Here is a 16,907-nt window from a genome sequence, read left to right on the forward strand (position 1 = left end):
GGCCTGCCCAGCCCGGCCTCGTCCTGGCTAATGGAGCTCGGCATTCGCAGGGTTTTGTTACCAGCCAGGAAAGTGCAGGCTGGTGATTACAGCAGGGCAGTGGGAGCCAGGACTCCTGGGTTCTACGCCCAGCTCCGAGCTGGCAGTGAGTGCAGCAGTAAAGCAAGGGGCTGTGGGAGCCATGTCCTAACTTGGGCCCATTTGTCGAGTGCTTTGAGATCCACGGATGACCAGTGCTAGGTACACAAGGGCAGGGCTTGAAAGCAGCCGGCTGCCAGGTCTCCCCACCCGTGGGCAGGTGAACTCTGGCTCCAGGCGAGCAGGGGAAGGTCCCGTCCCCTTGTTTCGGGGCCTGGGCCTGGGCTTGGGCCTGGTGCAGTGCATGGGCGTCCCTGCTCCCCATTCCCGCTCCCCCCTACCCCCTCTGCTCCCCACCTCCACCCTTCTCTCTCCCTCCTGCTCCCACCTCCCCACCCACCCCTTCCCTTCTCTCTTCTCCCCCCACCTCTCCTGCTCCCACCACCCACCCTTCCCTGCTCCCCCTCCTTCCCCCCCTCCCCACCTCCCCCTTCTCTCCCTCTCCTGCTCCCCCCTCCCCTTCTTCTATAGGCCCCGCCCCTCCTCCCCTCTTTTCCCCAGGTCGGCCACGCCCCCTTCCCCAGGCCCCTCCTTCCCGGTGACGTGGTTTCTGGGAAGTCTGTCGGCTCGCTCCTGCTTCGGGCTCGGCTTTTCCACCCGGCGCCTCCCCTCCCGCCGCTGCTCCCGGGAGGGGCGTGTCCCGCCCCGCCTCTCCACCTACCAGCGCCGGGCAGGGGCGGGGTCTCCTCCCGCACACGGAAGAGCGGCTCCCCGCGGCGGGAGGGCAGCGCGGTGCCCGGCACGGCAACCTTAGGGGACCTGCGAGCTGGTCCGCGCAGCTGGGAGGTAGCGGCCCGGCGCGGTGGGGGGCGGAGCTGGGAGAAGGGGAGGGGTATCTGGGGGGCCCGGCTATGGGGGGCTTCTGGGGGGCACTGGGGGCAGGGGAGGGGTATCTGGGGGGCCCGGCTATGGGGGGTTTCTGGGGGGCACTAGGCAGTTTGGGGGCAGGGGCAGAGGAGGGGTATCTGGGGGGCCCGGCTATGGGGGGTTTCTGGGGGGCACTGGGGGTATCTGGGGGGCCAGGCTATGGGGGGCTTCTGGGGGGCACTGGGGAGTTTGGGGGCAGAGGGCAGAGGAGGAGTATGTAGAGGGCCCGGCTATGGGGGGTTTCTGGGGGGCACTGGGGAGTTTGGAGGCAGGGGCAGAGCAGGGGTATGTAGGGGGCCCTGTTGTGGGGGGTTTCTGGGGGGCACTGGGGAGCTGGGGGCAGGGGGCAGAGGAGGGCTATCTGTGGGGCCTGGCTATGGGGGGTATCTGAGGGGCACTAGGGAGTTTGGGGGCAGGACAGAGGAGCACGGGGCATGGGTAGGGTATCTGGGGGGATGGTTTCAGTGCCAATTGATGAGTTTTCAGCACCAGCGAAAGCCTCCCTCCCTCTGGCCCCAAGTGTGTGAGGGGGGCTGCCTGTCATGGTGCCCTCCCCCACGGGGCAGGAGCCTCCTGGCCAATGTCACCCCCACGCTCCCTTCCTGAACCCCTGTGGGACGGATGAGGGTGCCTTGGCGTGACAGGGGCAAGGTTGTGCAGCTCTGGGCAGTGGCTGGCACCCGCTGCCCCCTGGTGCTTAAGGCCATGAGCAGAGCAGGCGCTAAGAAAAGCGCCCCCCACCCCACCGCCCGTTCAGGGAACTGACTCGAGTTCAGTTTCCTTCTCCCCCGGGTTTCTTGTGATGCGGGCGGCAGCTGGCGACGCTGCCCGGCTCTGCCTGTGCACGGTGAGATCCCTGCCACTGTGGGCAGCTGGGCGCTCCCCGCAGGGCCCCTCCCGACCAGCCTCCGGCTTCCCTTTGGGGAGCTCACTGGGGAATCCAAGCGTGAGCCCCACTTCGGGGCCGGGTAGCTGGGATGGCCTGCCCCAAAGCCGGCTCTGAACTCACCGCCTGCATCCCCTGCGCCGGGGCAGAAATCCGCCTGGCACTGTCCTCGGCTGCATCGAATCCTCCTCTGCCCTCCCCGAAGGGTTTAACCCCACAGGAGCCAAGCTGCGGGGGGGCTGGCTGGGGCGGAGGAGCCAGTCTGGGGGGGTCCAAGGAGGAGAGGACGGGGCTTGTGCTCAGCCACTGGGGTCCTGGAGCGACAGAGGCTTGGAGGCCAGAAGGCCCCATGGGGTCACCACAGCTCATGTCTAGCCAGGGCCAGGCCGGTCCCCTCCCTGGTGGGTTGGTGGGGGGAGGGAACAAGGCGCCTCAGGGCTCTGAACACGATTTGAGTCCTGCTATGGGGGGGAAGGGAGGGTGTGGGGGAAATGGCTGAAAGTGCTGACGGTGCCAAGCTGCCGGGAGCCAGGCCAGCAGAGGGAGGCTGGCATGGAAGTTAGGGATGGAACTAGGGGTATTTGGTGGGTCGCTCTCGACCCTGCCTGTTTCCTGCAGCCCCTGCTAGCCCAGCCCTGGGCTCCCCCCCAGCTCTGCCAGTGCCCCTCACTCCTGACCCGCAACCCCTGCTCTCCCAGCCCTGGGCTCCCCCACAGTTCCAGTGAGCCCCTTCTGGCTGAAGGCCCCCAGGACTCCCAAGGATTTGTGCTGTTCATGCCCTTAAAGAGGCAAACATTTTCCAGCTGCAGGGGGGCCCCGAAGCGAGGAGCTGGCTTTGCAGAGGGCCTGCAGCCACTGAGTCAGGGCCAGTTGGGTGTGCTTTGCCGTAAGTGGAGCATTTATGTTCCTGGCTCCCCCAAGACGTCCCAGCGTTTGGCCCGGGCTCTCGGGGGCATAGGGCCTGTCAGGTCCCGGCATAGTGGCTGGGGGCATGTTGTTCTGCACCCAAGTCTCCTCTCCTAGTTTCACATCTACATGCTGCTGTTTGGTCGAGTTCTCGAATGCCCATGTGAACGAACCCAGGCTGGGGGCAGGGGTGGCAGCTCCTGCTGGCAGCAGTGGGGCGTTCCGGCCTCCGGGCCCCCACGGGCAAAGTGAGTGGAGGCCAGAACTCTGCCCTTGCTAGGGAGACTGTAATGATCTGGGGGGGCATCAGGTGCCCTCTGCCAACTGCGCCAAATCACTCTGCTGCCTTGAATCCACCTGGAGGTTCCTTTTATGCTGGGCTGGGATCCAGGGCTGGGCTAGCAGGGGCTGCAGGTCGGGACTGAGGGGCACCGGCAGAGCTGGTGGTGGGGAGCCCAGGGCTGGGCTAGCAGGGGCTGCGGGTCGGGACTGAGGGGCACCGGCAGAGCTGGTGGTGGGGAGCCCAGGGCTGGGCTAGCAGGGGCTGCGGGTCGGGACTGAGGGGCACCAGCAGAGCTGGGGAGGTGGAGCCCAGTCTGGATTCTTGCCCCAAAAGAAACCAGTGGCTGTTTTCAGCTGGGAGTGCTGGGGGGAGGCATGTCTCCAGCAGCCCCTTTCCATACAGAGCTGAGCCTGGTTCAGCGGCACCCTAGGGGTCAGGGCTGGGAGGGGTCTGGATTAGAGCCACGGGGCCAGCGTCTGATCCTGCCCCCACAGCAGCAGCTGTTTCCCGTGGTGGCTGCGGAGCCAGGAACGGTGCAGGCCCCGGGCGTGTGTGCTCCCTGTGAGTCAGGAACAGGGGCCTTTCCCCTGAGGGGGGGCCCTCTGGCTCCGATCCGGCCCCAGGGCAGGACTGGCTTTGGGGGGGGAGGGAACATGGGGACTTTCCCCTCCCAGGGGCGCTGGCTCCGATCTGGCCCCAGGATGGGACTGGCTGGGGGAGGATGGGAAATGGGGTCTGTCCCGTGTGCGGGGCACTGGCTCCGATCCGGCCCCAGGGCAGGACAGGCTCGACTGGAGCAGGGGGAGATGGGAATGCCAACCGCCAAAATAAGGCGTCACTAATGTAGCTGCATCCACCAGCCAGGAGCAGCAGCCCCAGATGTGATGAGCAGGGATGAGGGGGTGGGGGGGTTTCCACCACATCTGGGCCTCTCTGTGGTTCTAAGAACAGCCTGTGGGGGAGCTGGGCCCTGACCCCTGGGGAGCCCCCACACCAGCCAGTCCCCACCCTGGGGCTGGATCGGAGCCGGCAGCCCTGAGAGGGGAAGGGCCCCATGTCCCAGCCCCTGGCCCTGCCTCTGGCCTGAGGTCCTCGTCCTGCTGGTGCCCTGGGCTGGGTGTGAAGGGGGGGCACCCGCTCACTTGCTGCCCTGGTTTGCCTTCCCAGGGGGGGAGCTGAGACGCCGGGGACGGCCCCACCATGGCCCAGTGGCAGGAGATCCAGCAGCTGGAGAAAGCCTACCTGGAACAGGTGCACAGGCTGTACTCGGAGGACCACCTGCCCATGGAGGTGCGGCAGTACCTGGCCCCCTGGCTCGAAGACCAGAACTGGTAACTGCGGGGCCAGGGAGGGAAGGGTTAATGTGGTGGGGGGGGGTCAGCAGCGGGGACCCACAATCTGCAGGTGCAGGGGGTTGTCTCAGCTCTAACGTGGAGAGTGGTGTCTGATTTTGGGGTTCAGGGGGAGGGGAAAGATGCCCCCCCCCGACATGAGGGAAGGGAGAGCAGAAGGCTGGTGGATGCCCAGGAAATAGGTCAGCTGGGGGCTCACCCAGAGAACCCCGGGTGCCTCTCCCAGTGTGGCCCCATGGATCCCCCACTGGAGTTGTGGGGAACAGGCAGTAGAGGGACCTCGTCAGTGTGGGGTCGTCCAGGAGCTGGCTGTGGCTGGGGCTCTGCAGTGCGCCCCCTTGTCTCTGCCCCAGGAACCGGGCGGCCGAGCCCCCCGCGGCCGAGCCCCGCTCTTCCCAGGCCCACATGCTCTTCCACACCCTGCTGGCCCTGCTGGACGACCAGTACAGCCGCTTCGGGGCCAGCGAGAACGACTTCGTGCTCAAGCACAACCTGCGGAAATCCAAGCTGAACTTGCAGGTAGGGAGCAAGGTGCTGGGGGGGGCGGGGTGCTGTGCCCACCCCCACTGACCCACCCCGCCCTTGTGCTCTCTTCCAGGCCAGGTACCAGGAGTGCCCGGAGCAGCTGGCCAACGTCATCGCCAACCTGCTGCGGGAGGAGAAGGCCATTCTGAGCAGGGGGCTCGCGGCCCAGCAGGTAAGCAGGGCCAGGGGCTCGTGCTATTCCCCCCGCCCCAGGCTTTCCACAGCACAGCACCCCCTAACACCGCATATGGGGAGAGCCCCTCTCCTGGGACCCTGCCCGCCCCCCGGCCTGCGGCTGGCTGTGTCTGTAGGCTGAGGCTAAAAGGGGCCTGTCTCTTGTGCACCCCTTGCAGGCCACAGCTCAGCCGCCGGCCAGTGCCCCCATGGAGACGGACCGGCAGCAGAAGATCGGGCGGCGCCTGGGGGAGGCCAAGGCAGCGGTGCAGGTGGGTACGGCCCGGCTATCGCATATGGAGCCTGGTGTGCTGCCCCCCTCCCCGCCCGGAGCTGGGTTTGAACCTACGACCAGGTGGCTCCATACCCCAGGGCCCGGCCCCCGTGCCAGCCGGCAGCCTGGCTGTGCCAGTGCCCGTGCCCCAGGCACTCCCTGCCCCTGACCCGGTTCCCTTGCCCCCCCGCAGGAGCTGGATCGCGAAGTGCGCCACCTAGAGGAGCTGCAGGACACCTTTGACTTCCGCTATAAGCTGCACCGGATGGTTGGTGAGGAGCCCGGGCTGGCTGCTGGGGGGAGGTAATGGGGCAGAGATGGGGGGCAAGGGGTAGTCGGGGGGGGGGGAGGCCCTGCCTGCTCTACCCCAGCGTGCTGGAGCGGCCAGGCTGGGGGGCGCTGGTGAGCACGGCAGGTGAACAAGGGGAGAGCCAGGCCAGGAGGGCCCCGGGAGGAGGCGGGGGTGACTCGGAGAGGAGAGCTCCTCCCCAGAGCCAGCTCTGCCCTCTCTGCTCTTGTGCGGCATTAGGGGGCTGAGGCCTCCTGTTCTGTGGGCTGGGGTTCAGCAGGGGGTGCTCTCCCCTCGCAGTCACACTGCCCCCCCGTCACAGCGAGGAGCTCGCGGGCAGGGGGCTCAGTAGGGGGCGCTGCGCTGCAGGGGGTGGAGGGCACAGTGGGGGGGCTCTGCGCTGCAGGGGGCACAGCAGGAGGTGCTGCGCTGCAGGGGGCAGGGGGCTGTCCCCACACGTGGCGCTAGGGGCAGGTTCTGACCCATGGCTGCCGTTCATGCCCCCCCCTCACCGCGCCCTGTCGCCGTCTCCCCAGCGAACGACGCTCCCCCCAGCCCCGAACTGGCCCGCCAGATGGAGCAGCTGCAGGCCATGCTGAACAACCTGGACCGGAGCCGCAAGGTGAGGCTCTGCATGGGGCCAGCCCCCTGCTTGAGGGGCCGTCCTGGGGGGGGCTCTGTGGGTCCCTGGGGCATCTGGATCAAGGCGGAAGTCACCCCCCCCCTCCACACACACACCTTCTCTGGGGGCCGTTTTCCTGGGTCCCTTCCACAGTGGGTCTTGTCCAGACGTGCCTCAGTTTCCCAGGAGCTGCCTCCCAGCTGGGCTGGGCTCAGTGTCGTGCTGGGAGCTGTGCACAGCAGGTCACCCCGAGCGGCTGGCGTCTTCCCCATGGGGTTCTCGCTGTTGCCCCCGGCAAAGCTGGCAGGAGCCGGTAGGGCAGGGCCCTGCCTCCCTCCCCACCCCCCGCCGGTTGGTCGCCTGGGGTCACAACGAACAGTGTCTCTGGCAGGACATTCTGGCCCGGGCGCAGGAGCTGCTGGGCCGTTGCGAGACGCTGCGGGATTTCCTGCTGGAGGAGCTGGCCGAGTGGAAGGACCGGCAACGGAGGGCCTGCATCGGGGCAGCCTGCGACACCAGCCTGAGCTGCCTGGAGACCTGGTAGGGGGTGATTGGAGGCCCCCCCCAGGAGTCTGGGACCCTTTCACCAGCTGGGGGAGGGGGTCAGGCAGTGGGCGGACCCCGAAGCCGAGCGCAAATCCTAGGTTGGCTGTACAGTCTGCAGTTCGAGGTCCCCAAGCCAGGGACAAGGGTGAACCCCCTGGCGTCCCAGCCAGCCCCTGGGGCTCTGCGACCTGTCTCCCTCCCTTGGCACAGATGGTCCCTTGTCGCCCCGATATTCAGGTGACTCCCCGTCCCAAGGGCCAGGCACTTCTCCCAGGATCCAGTCCTGGCACCGGCGGTTTTACCCAGTCCCGTCCGAAAGGTGCCTGTGGTTTATTAACTAGGGAAGAGAAACGAACGAGTGTTTGCCTGGGGGGAAGTGGCTCCCTGGCCCGGAGGGGTCCCCACCCCTAGGGCTGATCCGGCTCCTCTCCGCCCGCAGGTTCACGGGGGCGGCCGAGGTGCTTTTCCAGCTCTGGCGCCTCCTGCGAGCCCTGGGTGACCAGCACGTCAAACTCACCTACCTGCACGACCCGCTGGCAGCACAGCGACCCCTGCTGGAGAGCCGGCTGCAGGAGCAGCTCTCCTGCCTCCTGAGGAGGTGCTGGGGCAGCGCCTGGGGTTGGGGGGGCTGCCTCATAGGAACCTGGGTGTACGTGAGGGTTGGGCTGGTCCATGGGGGAGCAGGGGCTGCCCCTAGGAGTGGGGGAGGGGGTTGGATGATGTGTGGAGGGGCAGGGGGCTGCCCCTGGGAGCATGGAGGGGCTGGGATGATGCAGGGAGGCAGGGGGATGCCCCTAGGAGCATGGGGGGAGCAGGGATGATGCGGGGGGGCAGGGGGCTGCCCCTAGGAGCATGGGGGGGGCAGGGATGATGCGGGGGGGCAGGGGGCTGCTCCTAAGAGCATGGAGTTACATGGGGGTGGGGGGCTGCCCCACTAGTGTTGTACTTAAAGTGCTGCACAGGATCTTTTCGGGGGAATAAGGCAAAGCACCACATTGATTGGGAATACATTTAGCAATCAACACTGTATCATATGCATAGGAGATACTGCACGCACGCGCGCGCGCACACACACCACCCCGCCCGCGCCCCCCCCCCCCCCCGAGGCAGTCTTCCTATTACCAATGAGTTGCTCCCCTTAACCGCACTGGCCGGGTAAGTTTCATGGGGGAGAGGTGGAGCCGGGCAGAGGAGACGAGACCTGGGGTCCTGAGCAAGACCCCTCCCCTTATAGCAGCTTCCTTCTGACGATATCTGCACCACGTTCACAGTCTGTCTGTGTCCGTGGGTCCTTTGTGCTGCTGCTTCCTGGGGGTTGTCCCAGTGCTGCACAGAGGGTGTCCCAAAGCAGGTGCTCGCTTCTCACCCCACGGCGTCAGTACGGCTGCTCCTCTTCAGGGAGCCCCCTGGACCCGCTTCATTGTCCTGGGTCTGGCTTCCAGCCCCTCGCCAGCTGCCTGGAGGTGCTGCCTTCCAGCTTTATCCGTTCACCCCTCGTTCATTCAACAGGGCCATTGATGGGGGGGGGGAGGATTTTATTCTACCCTTAGCAAAAAGACATTTTTTCAACATTATACCAAGGCTCAGTGCAAAGTTTCTTTGTAAGGATCTGATACAAAGTTGTGGGCAAACAGAGGCATAATACGAAGTCGTGAAAGTTAAGTGAAGATGCTTAATGCAGAGACAGCTGCATGGGGGGTGGTTCTTGGTGCAGAGACCGGCCAGCTGAGGCCAGAGGAGTGGGGGCTCGCTGGGCTACGTGGTATTTGGGGGGGATTGAAGCATGTTGGGGACACCCTGGGGTGCTAACATCTCCCTTTCCCCCCCGCAGTGCCTTTGTGGTGGAAATCCAGCCCATCATGCCGTTCCCCAACCGGAGACCCCTGGTACTGAAAACTGGCAGCAAATTCTCCGTCCGTGCCAGGTGAGCCCCCGACCACAGTGCCCGTCTGTCCCTGACTATCCTGTGCAGGGGGGTGGCACTTACTCCACAGCCCCCCCCCCGCCCCTCCCCAAGGCAGATCCCTGCTTCTGGCCCTGGCAGGATAGGCCCCGTTGGAGTGGGTGCTAGAGGGGGAGGGATGCTGAACCCTGGGGCCCAGTGTCTGTGTCATCGTCCCCCATCACCACCACCCCATGCAGGCCATATGTCCTGCCAGGCCAGTGGCCAGGGTGACGGGCTCCTCTCCCCCCAGGCTCCTGGTCAAGCTGCAGGATCGAAGCCATCGACTGGAGGTGAAAATCATCCTTGACCAGTGAGTCATGTCCCCCCCGTAAGCGCCTTAACCCCCTTCCCCCGGGGCCTGGACACTAGCCCAGCCACAAGGCAGGGAGCCCAGCGGGTGGGGGGCAGGGGACAGGCGGCTCTGCCTGGGGGCTGGAAACCCTGGTTGGGGCGGAGAGGCTCCAGAAACTCTGCAGGGAGCGGTGGGGACAGGCTTGGGAAGCCCTGCAGGGGGGCTAGGGGGCAGGGTCCCCGGTGAAAGCAGCTGATTTACTGGTGGTGTCCTGTGTTTCCTCCTGCAGGCATCCCCCCGACGTGAAAGGGTGAGTGCCGGGCCGGCACCTAGGAGAAACCTTGGGGAGACCGGACGGACTGGGATACGGGGCCTTTCCCCTCTAGGGGACGCTGGCTCCCACCCAGCCCCAGGGCAGGGACTGGCTGGCTTGGGGGCAGAGTAGGGAATGGGGCCTTTTCCTTCTAGGGGCTGGGGGCACCGGCCCTGATCTGGTCCCAGGGCAGGGATCCAGTTTGTTTCTGGCACCGGCTCTGCTCCAACCGAGGTGCCTGGGGCTAAGAGGGTTCTTGTCTCTCTCCTGGGTATTTACTGGGCACCCATCACCAGGGTCTCTGGCCCTGCCCAGGCAGCGCCTTGCTCCGGTCCAGATTCGATCCCCCAGTGCAGCCCGGCCGGCCTCATGGCCCCACCCCTCTCGCTTTTCCCCGCAGGTTCCGGAAGTTCAACATCCTGACGTCCACCAGCAAGACACTGGTCCAGGACGATCCGCAGATGGAGGGGCTGGTCTGCGACTTCCGGCACATAGTACGGGCGAGGCGCAGGAGGGCCCGGACTCCTGGGTTCCCAGCTTGGGCTGGGGTGGGGAGCCTGGATGCCTGGGTTCTCAGTGGACGGGGAAGCAGAGGGCAACTGGGGTGCTGAGCCCGGATGCTTGGGTTCTCAGCTTGGGGAGGGGGAAGGGCTGAAGTGCTGAGCCCGGATGCCTGGGTTCTCAGCTTGGGGAGGGGGAAGGGCTGAAGTGCTGAGCCCGGACGCCTGGGTTCTCAGCTTGGGGAGGGGAAGTGGGAAGCCCTGCCCCAGGCAGGTGGTTCGACCCCGTGGCCCCCCTGCCGCGGGCTGGGCTGGGCGGGCAGGGGCCAGGCACTGACTCTCTCCTTTGCAGTCGCTGAAGGACCAGAGGGCCGGGGCCTCGGGCAAAGGCAGCAAAGGTGCCAGCGAGGTGGGTTTCCTGCGTGTGCCCGGCCGGTCGGGGGGGTGGGGGCTGGTGCCTACAGCCAAGCCTGGGGGGACCAGCCCAGGACAGAGCTGGGGGGGGGAGAGCTGGCAGTGGGTTTAATGGGTACAGCCCCCCCAACGCTTCCCTCTGGGGGCGCTTCTGCCCCAGGTGGGTCCCACTGCTGCCCCTGGATGTGCCCAGCCCCCCTTCAGCCCCTCCCCCTGCTGGGTCACAACCTCCCTTACGAACCCAGACCCAGTGCGGTCGCCCCTCTGCAGGGACCCCCGGGGAGGTGCTGAAGCACCAGGGGTCCCAACCCCCTGGGTCAGGGGGGTCGGGCCCCTGGCTGACCCCCCCCGCCCCCCTCTGTTGCAGGGCCTGCTTGCCGTCACGGAGGAGCTGCACCTCATCACGTTCACACTGGACTATAAGTACCAGGAGCTGGTGCTGGAGCTGCAGGTGGGCGAGGAGGGGGCTTGGGGGGGCGTGAGGGTGTCTCATTCTCTCCCCCTCCCCTGCTGACAGCTCTCCCCTCCCCCCAGACATCCACCCTGCCTGTGGTGATCATCTCCAGCAACAACCAGTTCTCCAGCGCCTGGGCCTCCGTGCTCTGGTTCAACATGCTCAGCCCAGACCCCAAGGTGAGGGGCTCCCCACCCCCGCAGGCCAGTGTCACGGCTGCTTTGCGCGATTGGGGACTGGGGGGGGTCAGGACTCCACAGTGGGTGTGGGCATCTCTTCCCCACGCTCGGCTCGGCCCAGGGTGGGCTGCATTTCCCCGCCCCCCCTCCGTGGCTCTGCCCAAGTGTGGGGCCCCCTTGCGGCCATGTCCCTGTGGCCCATATGCCCCCCTCCCCCATGCCGCTCCAGCAGCAGGGCCTGGTGGGGCCCCGATCTGGTTCCGGGGCGTCCCAGCCCCCCTCCCCCACTAACCCCTGTGCTCTCCCTGCAGAACCTGCTGTTCTTCTCCGCGCCGCCGGCCGCCTCCTGGGCCCAGCTGGCCGAGGTGCTGAGCTGGCAGTTCTCAGCCGCCACCGGGCGCGGGCTGGACAAGGAGCAGCTGCACATGCTGGCGGAAAAGCTCTTTGGTAACGGGAGTGGGGGGTCAGCACCTGGCTAGCACCCCTAGGGGCTGCAAGGCAGAGACTCCTCTGGGGGGGAAGGCCCAGGTCTGTCCTGGCCGAAGCCCATCACCAGGGTCTCTGGGCAGCACTGAGGGGAGAGTGAGCCTAAAGGGAAGACCCCCCAAGTCCACAGGGCTCAGAGCAGCTGGGCTGGACCCCCTGGCCTCTGCACTGCCCCCTCCCACGTGTGTGGAGTGGGCAGCGAGGGTGGGGGGAATGGCACAGGGCATGCCAGGACGCCTGGGTTCTCCTCCCGAGTCTGATCTTGCGGGAGTCGTGTCGCCTCCTTTGTACCCCACTTTCCCCTCTGCAGCGTCGGGAGGGGGGTGATTGTGATGGGGTCCCCGGGGTGAAGCCTGGGACTGTGGCAGCACTGTGCCCCCGTTAACTCACTAATCTGGGCGGTCTCTCACAATGCCTTACCGGTGACAAGCAGCAAACCCCTCCGGGTGCTGCGATCACTCAGCACAGCCACCTGTGGTGCCCCACACCCAGCTAGATTGTGTGAATGCTCCCAGAGCCGCTCGTGAACCCCACGATGAGGCACCAGCCAGCTCCCAGCACCGTGCCCCAGGAATATACCGTCCTGCGCCGCTCCAGACTAGCTGTGCAACTGTATTGATTGGTTCACCACTTCATGAATGGAAAGTGGACGAACACCAGCCTTTGCCAGCCTGAGCAAAGCCCCTTACCAGGCACTTCAGGCAAGCTCGCTGACAGAGACGAGCACACAGACTGACTACGAAAGAGAGATTTTAAGTGACGGACAAAAAGTCAGAGTTCGTTACCAAGAGAAAATAAGACCTAAGCCCGCAGTCTGGACTCTCAATCCTATTAGATGGGGCAATATCTAGATGAAGCTGTTTTCCTCCCCCCACGGGATTTTTGTCTCCTGCGATGAGTCACTGAATTGTATTTTCTCTGCTGGACGATGGCGGGTGATGTCCGTTCAGCCCCCACCCCTGGGCGTTGTCTCTGGAGAGCTGGTAGCTGAGCACTCCCCAAACCCACCGCGTGTTTTAGTGACGACCCTGTAACGCAGTTCTGCTGCTTTCCTCTGCCCTGATGATACACACACAATCTGGGGGTTACAGGGCGCTCCCCCAAGAATTTAAGGTCACAGCCATGGTCCCTGCTGGGGGGGTCGGTGCTGAGTCTGGGGAGGGGGACGAGGACCTCAGAGAAGCTGCATTAATCCACCCTGCAATTTTCTCCCTCCTGCCCCCATCTTAAAGGGCCGGAAGCCACCCCCGCCAGCACTCTGACCTGGGCCAAGTTTGCCAAGGTAAGTGGCTGCTGAGTGCGGCTGCCCCCCACCTTGCCTCCCCACCCCCACCCCATAACCTCCCCTCAGTCTCTCGCCTCCTCTCTGCTGCAGGACAACCCGCCCACCTTCTCCTTCTGGACCTGGCTGGACGGGATCCTGAACCTGATCCGAGACCACCTGGCCCAGCTCTGGAAGGATGGGTAGGGGGGGCCGGGAGGGGGCGGGGGTCTGAGCAGTGCATGGGGTGTCTGCACCCCCGTCTGGTCAGGCCCAGGAACTACAGCTGCTCCCGTCACTGGCTTGCCCCAGACTCTGAACAGGGGCCGGCTCAGCCCATTATGGGGGTTTGTGTGTAGGGGCGGAGGAGGATTTAGGGGAGCAGATGGGGGGGCCTCCAGGTAAAGGGGACAGGGGCTGTGAAGCCCGGAAGAGTGAGGACTCCAGGTGCTGAGCATTGTGGGGAGGGGGTCCCCGGGGGGGTCCTCAAGGGGGCCCTGCCGACGGCTGACCCGGGCTCCACTCTGCTCCCCTCCAGGCACATCATGGGCTTCGTGAGCCGCAAGCGGGAGCGGCAGCTGCTGAAGAGAAAGCAGATGGGCACCTTCCTGCTGCGTTTCAGCCAGACCAGCCGTGAGGGTGGCATCACCTGCAGCTGGGTGGAGCCCGGGGAGAAAGGTGGGTCTTCCTCGGGGCGCGGCCCCCTGCTAGCGAGGCCTGGAGCCAGGCTCTTCTGTCGCCGGGCGCCTGCACTGGGGAAGAGAACCCAGGAGTCCGGGCTCCCAGGCCCCTGCGCCCCTCACTGGGCGCCATTTATCGTGGGGCAGGGCCAGTGTTACCTAATGGTTGGAATGCGACATTGTGCACCCAGACTCCTGCGTTGTCCCCCCTGCGCTGGGAGACCTTGGTGCAGCCTGTCCCGTCTCTGGGGCTCTCCCTGGCAGTGACAACGCTCCCCCCCCCGCCCCCCAGGTCAGCCCAAGGTCCGTTCTGTGGAGCCCTACACAAAGGTGGAGCTGACGTCGCTGCCGCTGCCTGACATCATCCATGACTACCAGCTGGTGGCCGCCGAGAACATCCCCGAGAACCCCCTCAAGTTTCTGTACCCCAGCACGCCCCGGGACGAGGCCTTTGGGAAGTACTACACCGAGAGGAGGGAAGGTACCGGCCGCTCGCCTCCCACTGCAGCCCCTGGGCCCACCCCGCTCTGCCGGTGCCCCTCGGTCCTGACCCACAGCCCTGGGCCCACCCTGCTCTACCGGTACCCCTCAGTCCTGACTCTGGTACAACACTCGCGGTTACTCTGTTTGCAGCCTAGGTGAGAATTGGTGCCTGGCTGGTTCGGTGGCAGGGGTGGGGAGGGTCTCACCAGGGGGGGGGACCTCTCCCTGGGGCGTTTCCACCTGGGCTCCCCTCTCTCTGACCCCTCTGTTCTTCCCCCTTCCCCCAGTGGACCTGCTGGAGCAGAGGAAGTACCTGAACCGGCGGCTGATCCGAGTGTCCTCCAGGTGAGGGAGCCAGACGCCGGGGTCCCTGCGTCCTGGCCTGCCCCAGCCCTGCAGAGGAAGTACCTGATTTCTCCCCTGCCACATCCAAGGGCCCAGCCCCTCTCCCTGGCCGGGCTGCCCCACTTCCTCGGGAGCTCCCCAGGGGGACTCCCAGCTACACCCCCTCCTATCCCATCCCTAGGCAGGGCTACTCAGCCCTTCGAATCCCCTCCCCTCCACCACCCTTCAGAGCAGCTCCAGCCGGGCCTGGGGCTTGGCCTGGGTGGTTGCCCCATTCCTGAGAGCATCCCCTCCCCCACCACAGACCCTCTAAGCCAGGCCCCCTCTCTTCCTAGGCAGCCACATGAGCCCTGGCTCCCGGAGAACATGGTAGCGGCACCTCCTGCAGCCGAGGGGCTGGCAGCCAATCACCTGGAGGCGCTGGAGCCGGGGGCCAGTCACGTGGAGGCGCTGGAGCCGGGGGCCTGTGGGCTGGAGGCACTGGGATTAGGGGTTTATGAACTGGAGTCACTGGAAGCAGGGGCCAATTACCTGGAGGCACTGGAGCCGGGGGCCTATGGGCTGGAGGCACTGGGGTTGGGGGCCTATGGGCTGGAGGTGCTGGAGCCGGGACCCAGTCAGCCGGAGTCGCTGGAGCCGGGACCCAGTCAGCCGGAGTCGCTGGAGCCGGGACCCAGTCAGCCGGAGTCGCTGGAGCCAGGGGCCAGTCAGCTGGAGTCGCTGGAGCCAGGGGCCAGTCAGCTGGAGTCGCTGGAGCCGGGGGCCAGTACTCAAGAGGTGCTGGAGGCACTAAAGCAGGAACTGGACCTGTTGAGCTTTGATCAGGCTGGTGAGTCTCCAATTCCTGCCCTGGGGGATGGGGAGGACACTTGGCACCAAGAGGGTGGGGGGAGTAAAAACCTCCTCCGCCCAGCTCTGGGGGTGCCCCTCACTCCCAGCCCGCAGCCTCTGCTGTCCCAGCCCCGGTTGTGTCTCTTTTCCCCAAGCCCTGCGTCCCCTGCCCCCAGCTCCCCTGAGCCCGGCTCCCCTTCTCTTGCAGGCTCCAACGTGCTTCGAGGCGGAGACCCCTACCTGCCCCCGCCAGCCGACGTGCCCCCCCCTGTGCTGCCTGGCAGCACCTTGTTCCTGGGGGCCAATGACCTCCCCCCACTCCACGTCGACTCCAAGGACTTCCAGTGACAGCGTCTGCCCCTTGCTGGGGGGGGCTCAGAGGCCAGGGCCTGTTCCCCAGGCCCCCCTGTGTATTGGGGGGTGGCCCTGGCTTTACCCTCTCCCTGCCTTCTGGGTAGGCCCTGGGCCATCTGTGGTCCCTGGAGCCTGGAGCGGGGGGTTCTCGGGCTTTCCTGTTCTTAGTGGTGGGGGTGCAGGTGGCTCCCCCGAGGGTGAGACGAACTCTCTCTCTCTCTCTCTCGTAAATAAACCTCCCCCCCAGCTCGCTGTGGTGCTGTTTGGGGGGGGCTCCATGGTGTCCGTGGGGGGATCCCCTGAACTGTTCATCCCCCTTGTGTGGGGGCCGTGTGCGGGCTGCACCCTCCTGCTGCCCCGGGGCTGTTGTGCTCTGGCTGGCCACCAGAGGGCACCACACCCTCTCCTACTGTCCGTGCCCTTCCCCCTTTCCCCCCAGGAATTTCAGGGGTGGGGGGGGTCCCCCCCCCGGAGGGGAGCCCCTGGGCCTTCGCCCAAGCGGAACTCTGCTCCCCCCAGGCCAGGAGTAGGGCCCTGGCTGGTGGCCGGGGCCTGAGCGCTGGGCTGGTTCTGGGGCGGGGGGGCCTGGAGTTGGATGTGGGGAGGAGCAGGGAGGGCTGTGTGTGTGTGTGTTCCACCAGGCACCCCCCCCCCCCCCAGGGGGTGCGCTAGGGGCTGGGGCTGGCTTGAGGTTTCCCAGGGCATCAAAGCTGGAACCAGACCCCAGGCGTCCTGCCCCTCAGTCCATCCGTGTCCCCCCTGCCCCTCAACCACGCTCCCTCCTCCTGAAGATGGGGCCGAGCAGAGCAGGGAGGACAGTGCCCCTGGTGATGGGCAGAAGTCCCTGCCCCTGCCCTGGGAGAGGCCCTGGCCCATTCCCGGGGAGTTCAGGGGGCTGAGCTGGGGCAGGAGAGCTGGGTGTTGGTCTCTGAAATGGTACTAGCCTGAGCTGGCTGGCACAAGGGTGCCGTGGCCCTTGCAAGCCCCCTGCTCCTCCCCCCAGTGCCAGCCACGTGGCTGGGAATTTTTCATAATATTTTGTATGACGACTCTGTGTGCCTCAGTTTCTCCATGTGCTGCATAGTTTAACTAGGTGCCGGGGGGAAAGGGTTACCCCCAGCCACCCAGGCATGGCTGACGCTCAGCTGGCTGGGGCCCAGAAGACAACAGCCCTGGTCAGCGCCCCTCTGCAGGAAGCCGGCCAGGTGGGACCAGCTGGAGAACAAGGAGCCGAGGAAGAGGAGGGCGGCCAGGGGCCCAGCTTTGCCCGGGACCAGAGGAAAGGACGGTGGAGGGCCAAGGACCGTTGTTAAGTGGGGGCTGCTGGAAGCCACGGACTCTTCGGGGCTGGGGCTGAGCGTGTTGGGCTCTGGACTGACCCACGAGGACTTTCCCCTTCTCTGTGCTGCCCCAAGGTGTGAAATAAACCCCCCGAACAGCACGAGGCGCAGGCCGGTCTGTACAAATCAAACCCCTTTAATAGGCACTGGCGGCTGGGGAGCCGATAA

General features: G+C 65.9%; 1 protein-coding gene across 11 annotated transcripts; it reads left to right on the forward strand.

Annotated features, from left to right (window-relative positions):
- The first annotated feature begins 829 nt into the window (after positions 1 to 829).
- On the forward strand, positions 830 to 16,840 carry STAT2 (signal transducer and activator of transcription 2). 11 transcript variants are annotated; one of them, XM_030554692.1, is made up of 25 exons: positions 830 to 924; positions 4,248 to 4,411; positions 4,786 to 4,951; positions 5,031 to 5,129; positions 5,311 to 5,403; positions 5,599 to 5,677; positions 6,231 to 6,316; positions 6,696 to 6,856; positions 7,302 to 7,460; positions 8,694 to 8,786; positions 9,058 to 9,117; positions 9,389 to 9,409; positions 9,813 to 9,906; positions 10,265 to 10,321; positions 10,694 to 10,777; positions 10,861 to 10,959; positions 11,271 to 11,406; positions 12,678 to 12,727; positions 12,797 to 12,909; positions 13,245 to 13,384; positions 13,679 to 13,867; positions 14,157 to 14,214; positions 14,550 to 14,691; positions 14,761 to 15,043; positions 15,254 to 16,840. In XM_030554692.1, the coding sequence occupies exons 2-25, from the start codon at positions 4,281 to 4,283 to the stop codon at positions 15,391 to 15,393; spliced, it is 2,733 nt and encodes a 910-aa protein (XP_030410552.1). In that variant the 5' UTR covers positions 830 to 924; positions 4,248 to 4,280; the 3' UTR covers positions 15,394 to 16,840. The 11 variants fall into 11 exon arrangements, with proteins under 11 accessions (XP_030410552.1, XP_030410555.1, XP_030410544.1 ...); XM_030554695.1 differs by having other exon boundaries at positions 14,550 to 14,655; positions 14,926 to 15,043; XM_030554684.1 differs by having other exon boundaries at positions 14,550 to 15,043.
- Positions 16,841 to 16,907: the final 67 nt, after the last annotated feature.

Source organism: Gopherus evgoodei, chromosome 3 (assembly GCF_007399415.2).
Source record: "Gopherus evgoodei ecotype Sinaloan lineage chromosome 3, rGopEvg1_v1.p, whole genome shotgun sequence".
Lineage (NCBI taxonomy): Eukaryota > Metazoa > Chordata > Testudines > Testudinidae > Gopherus > Gopherus evgoodei.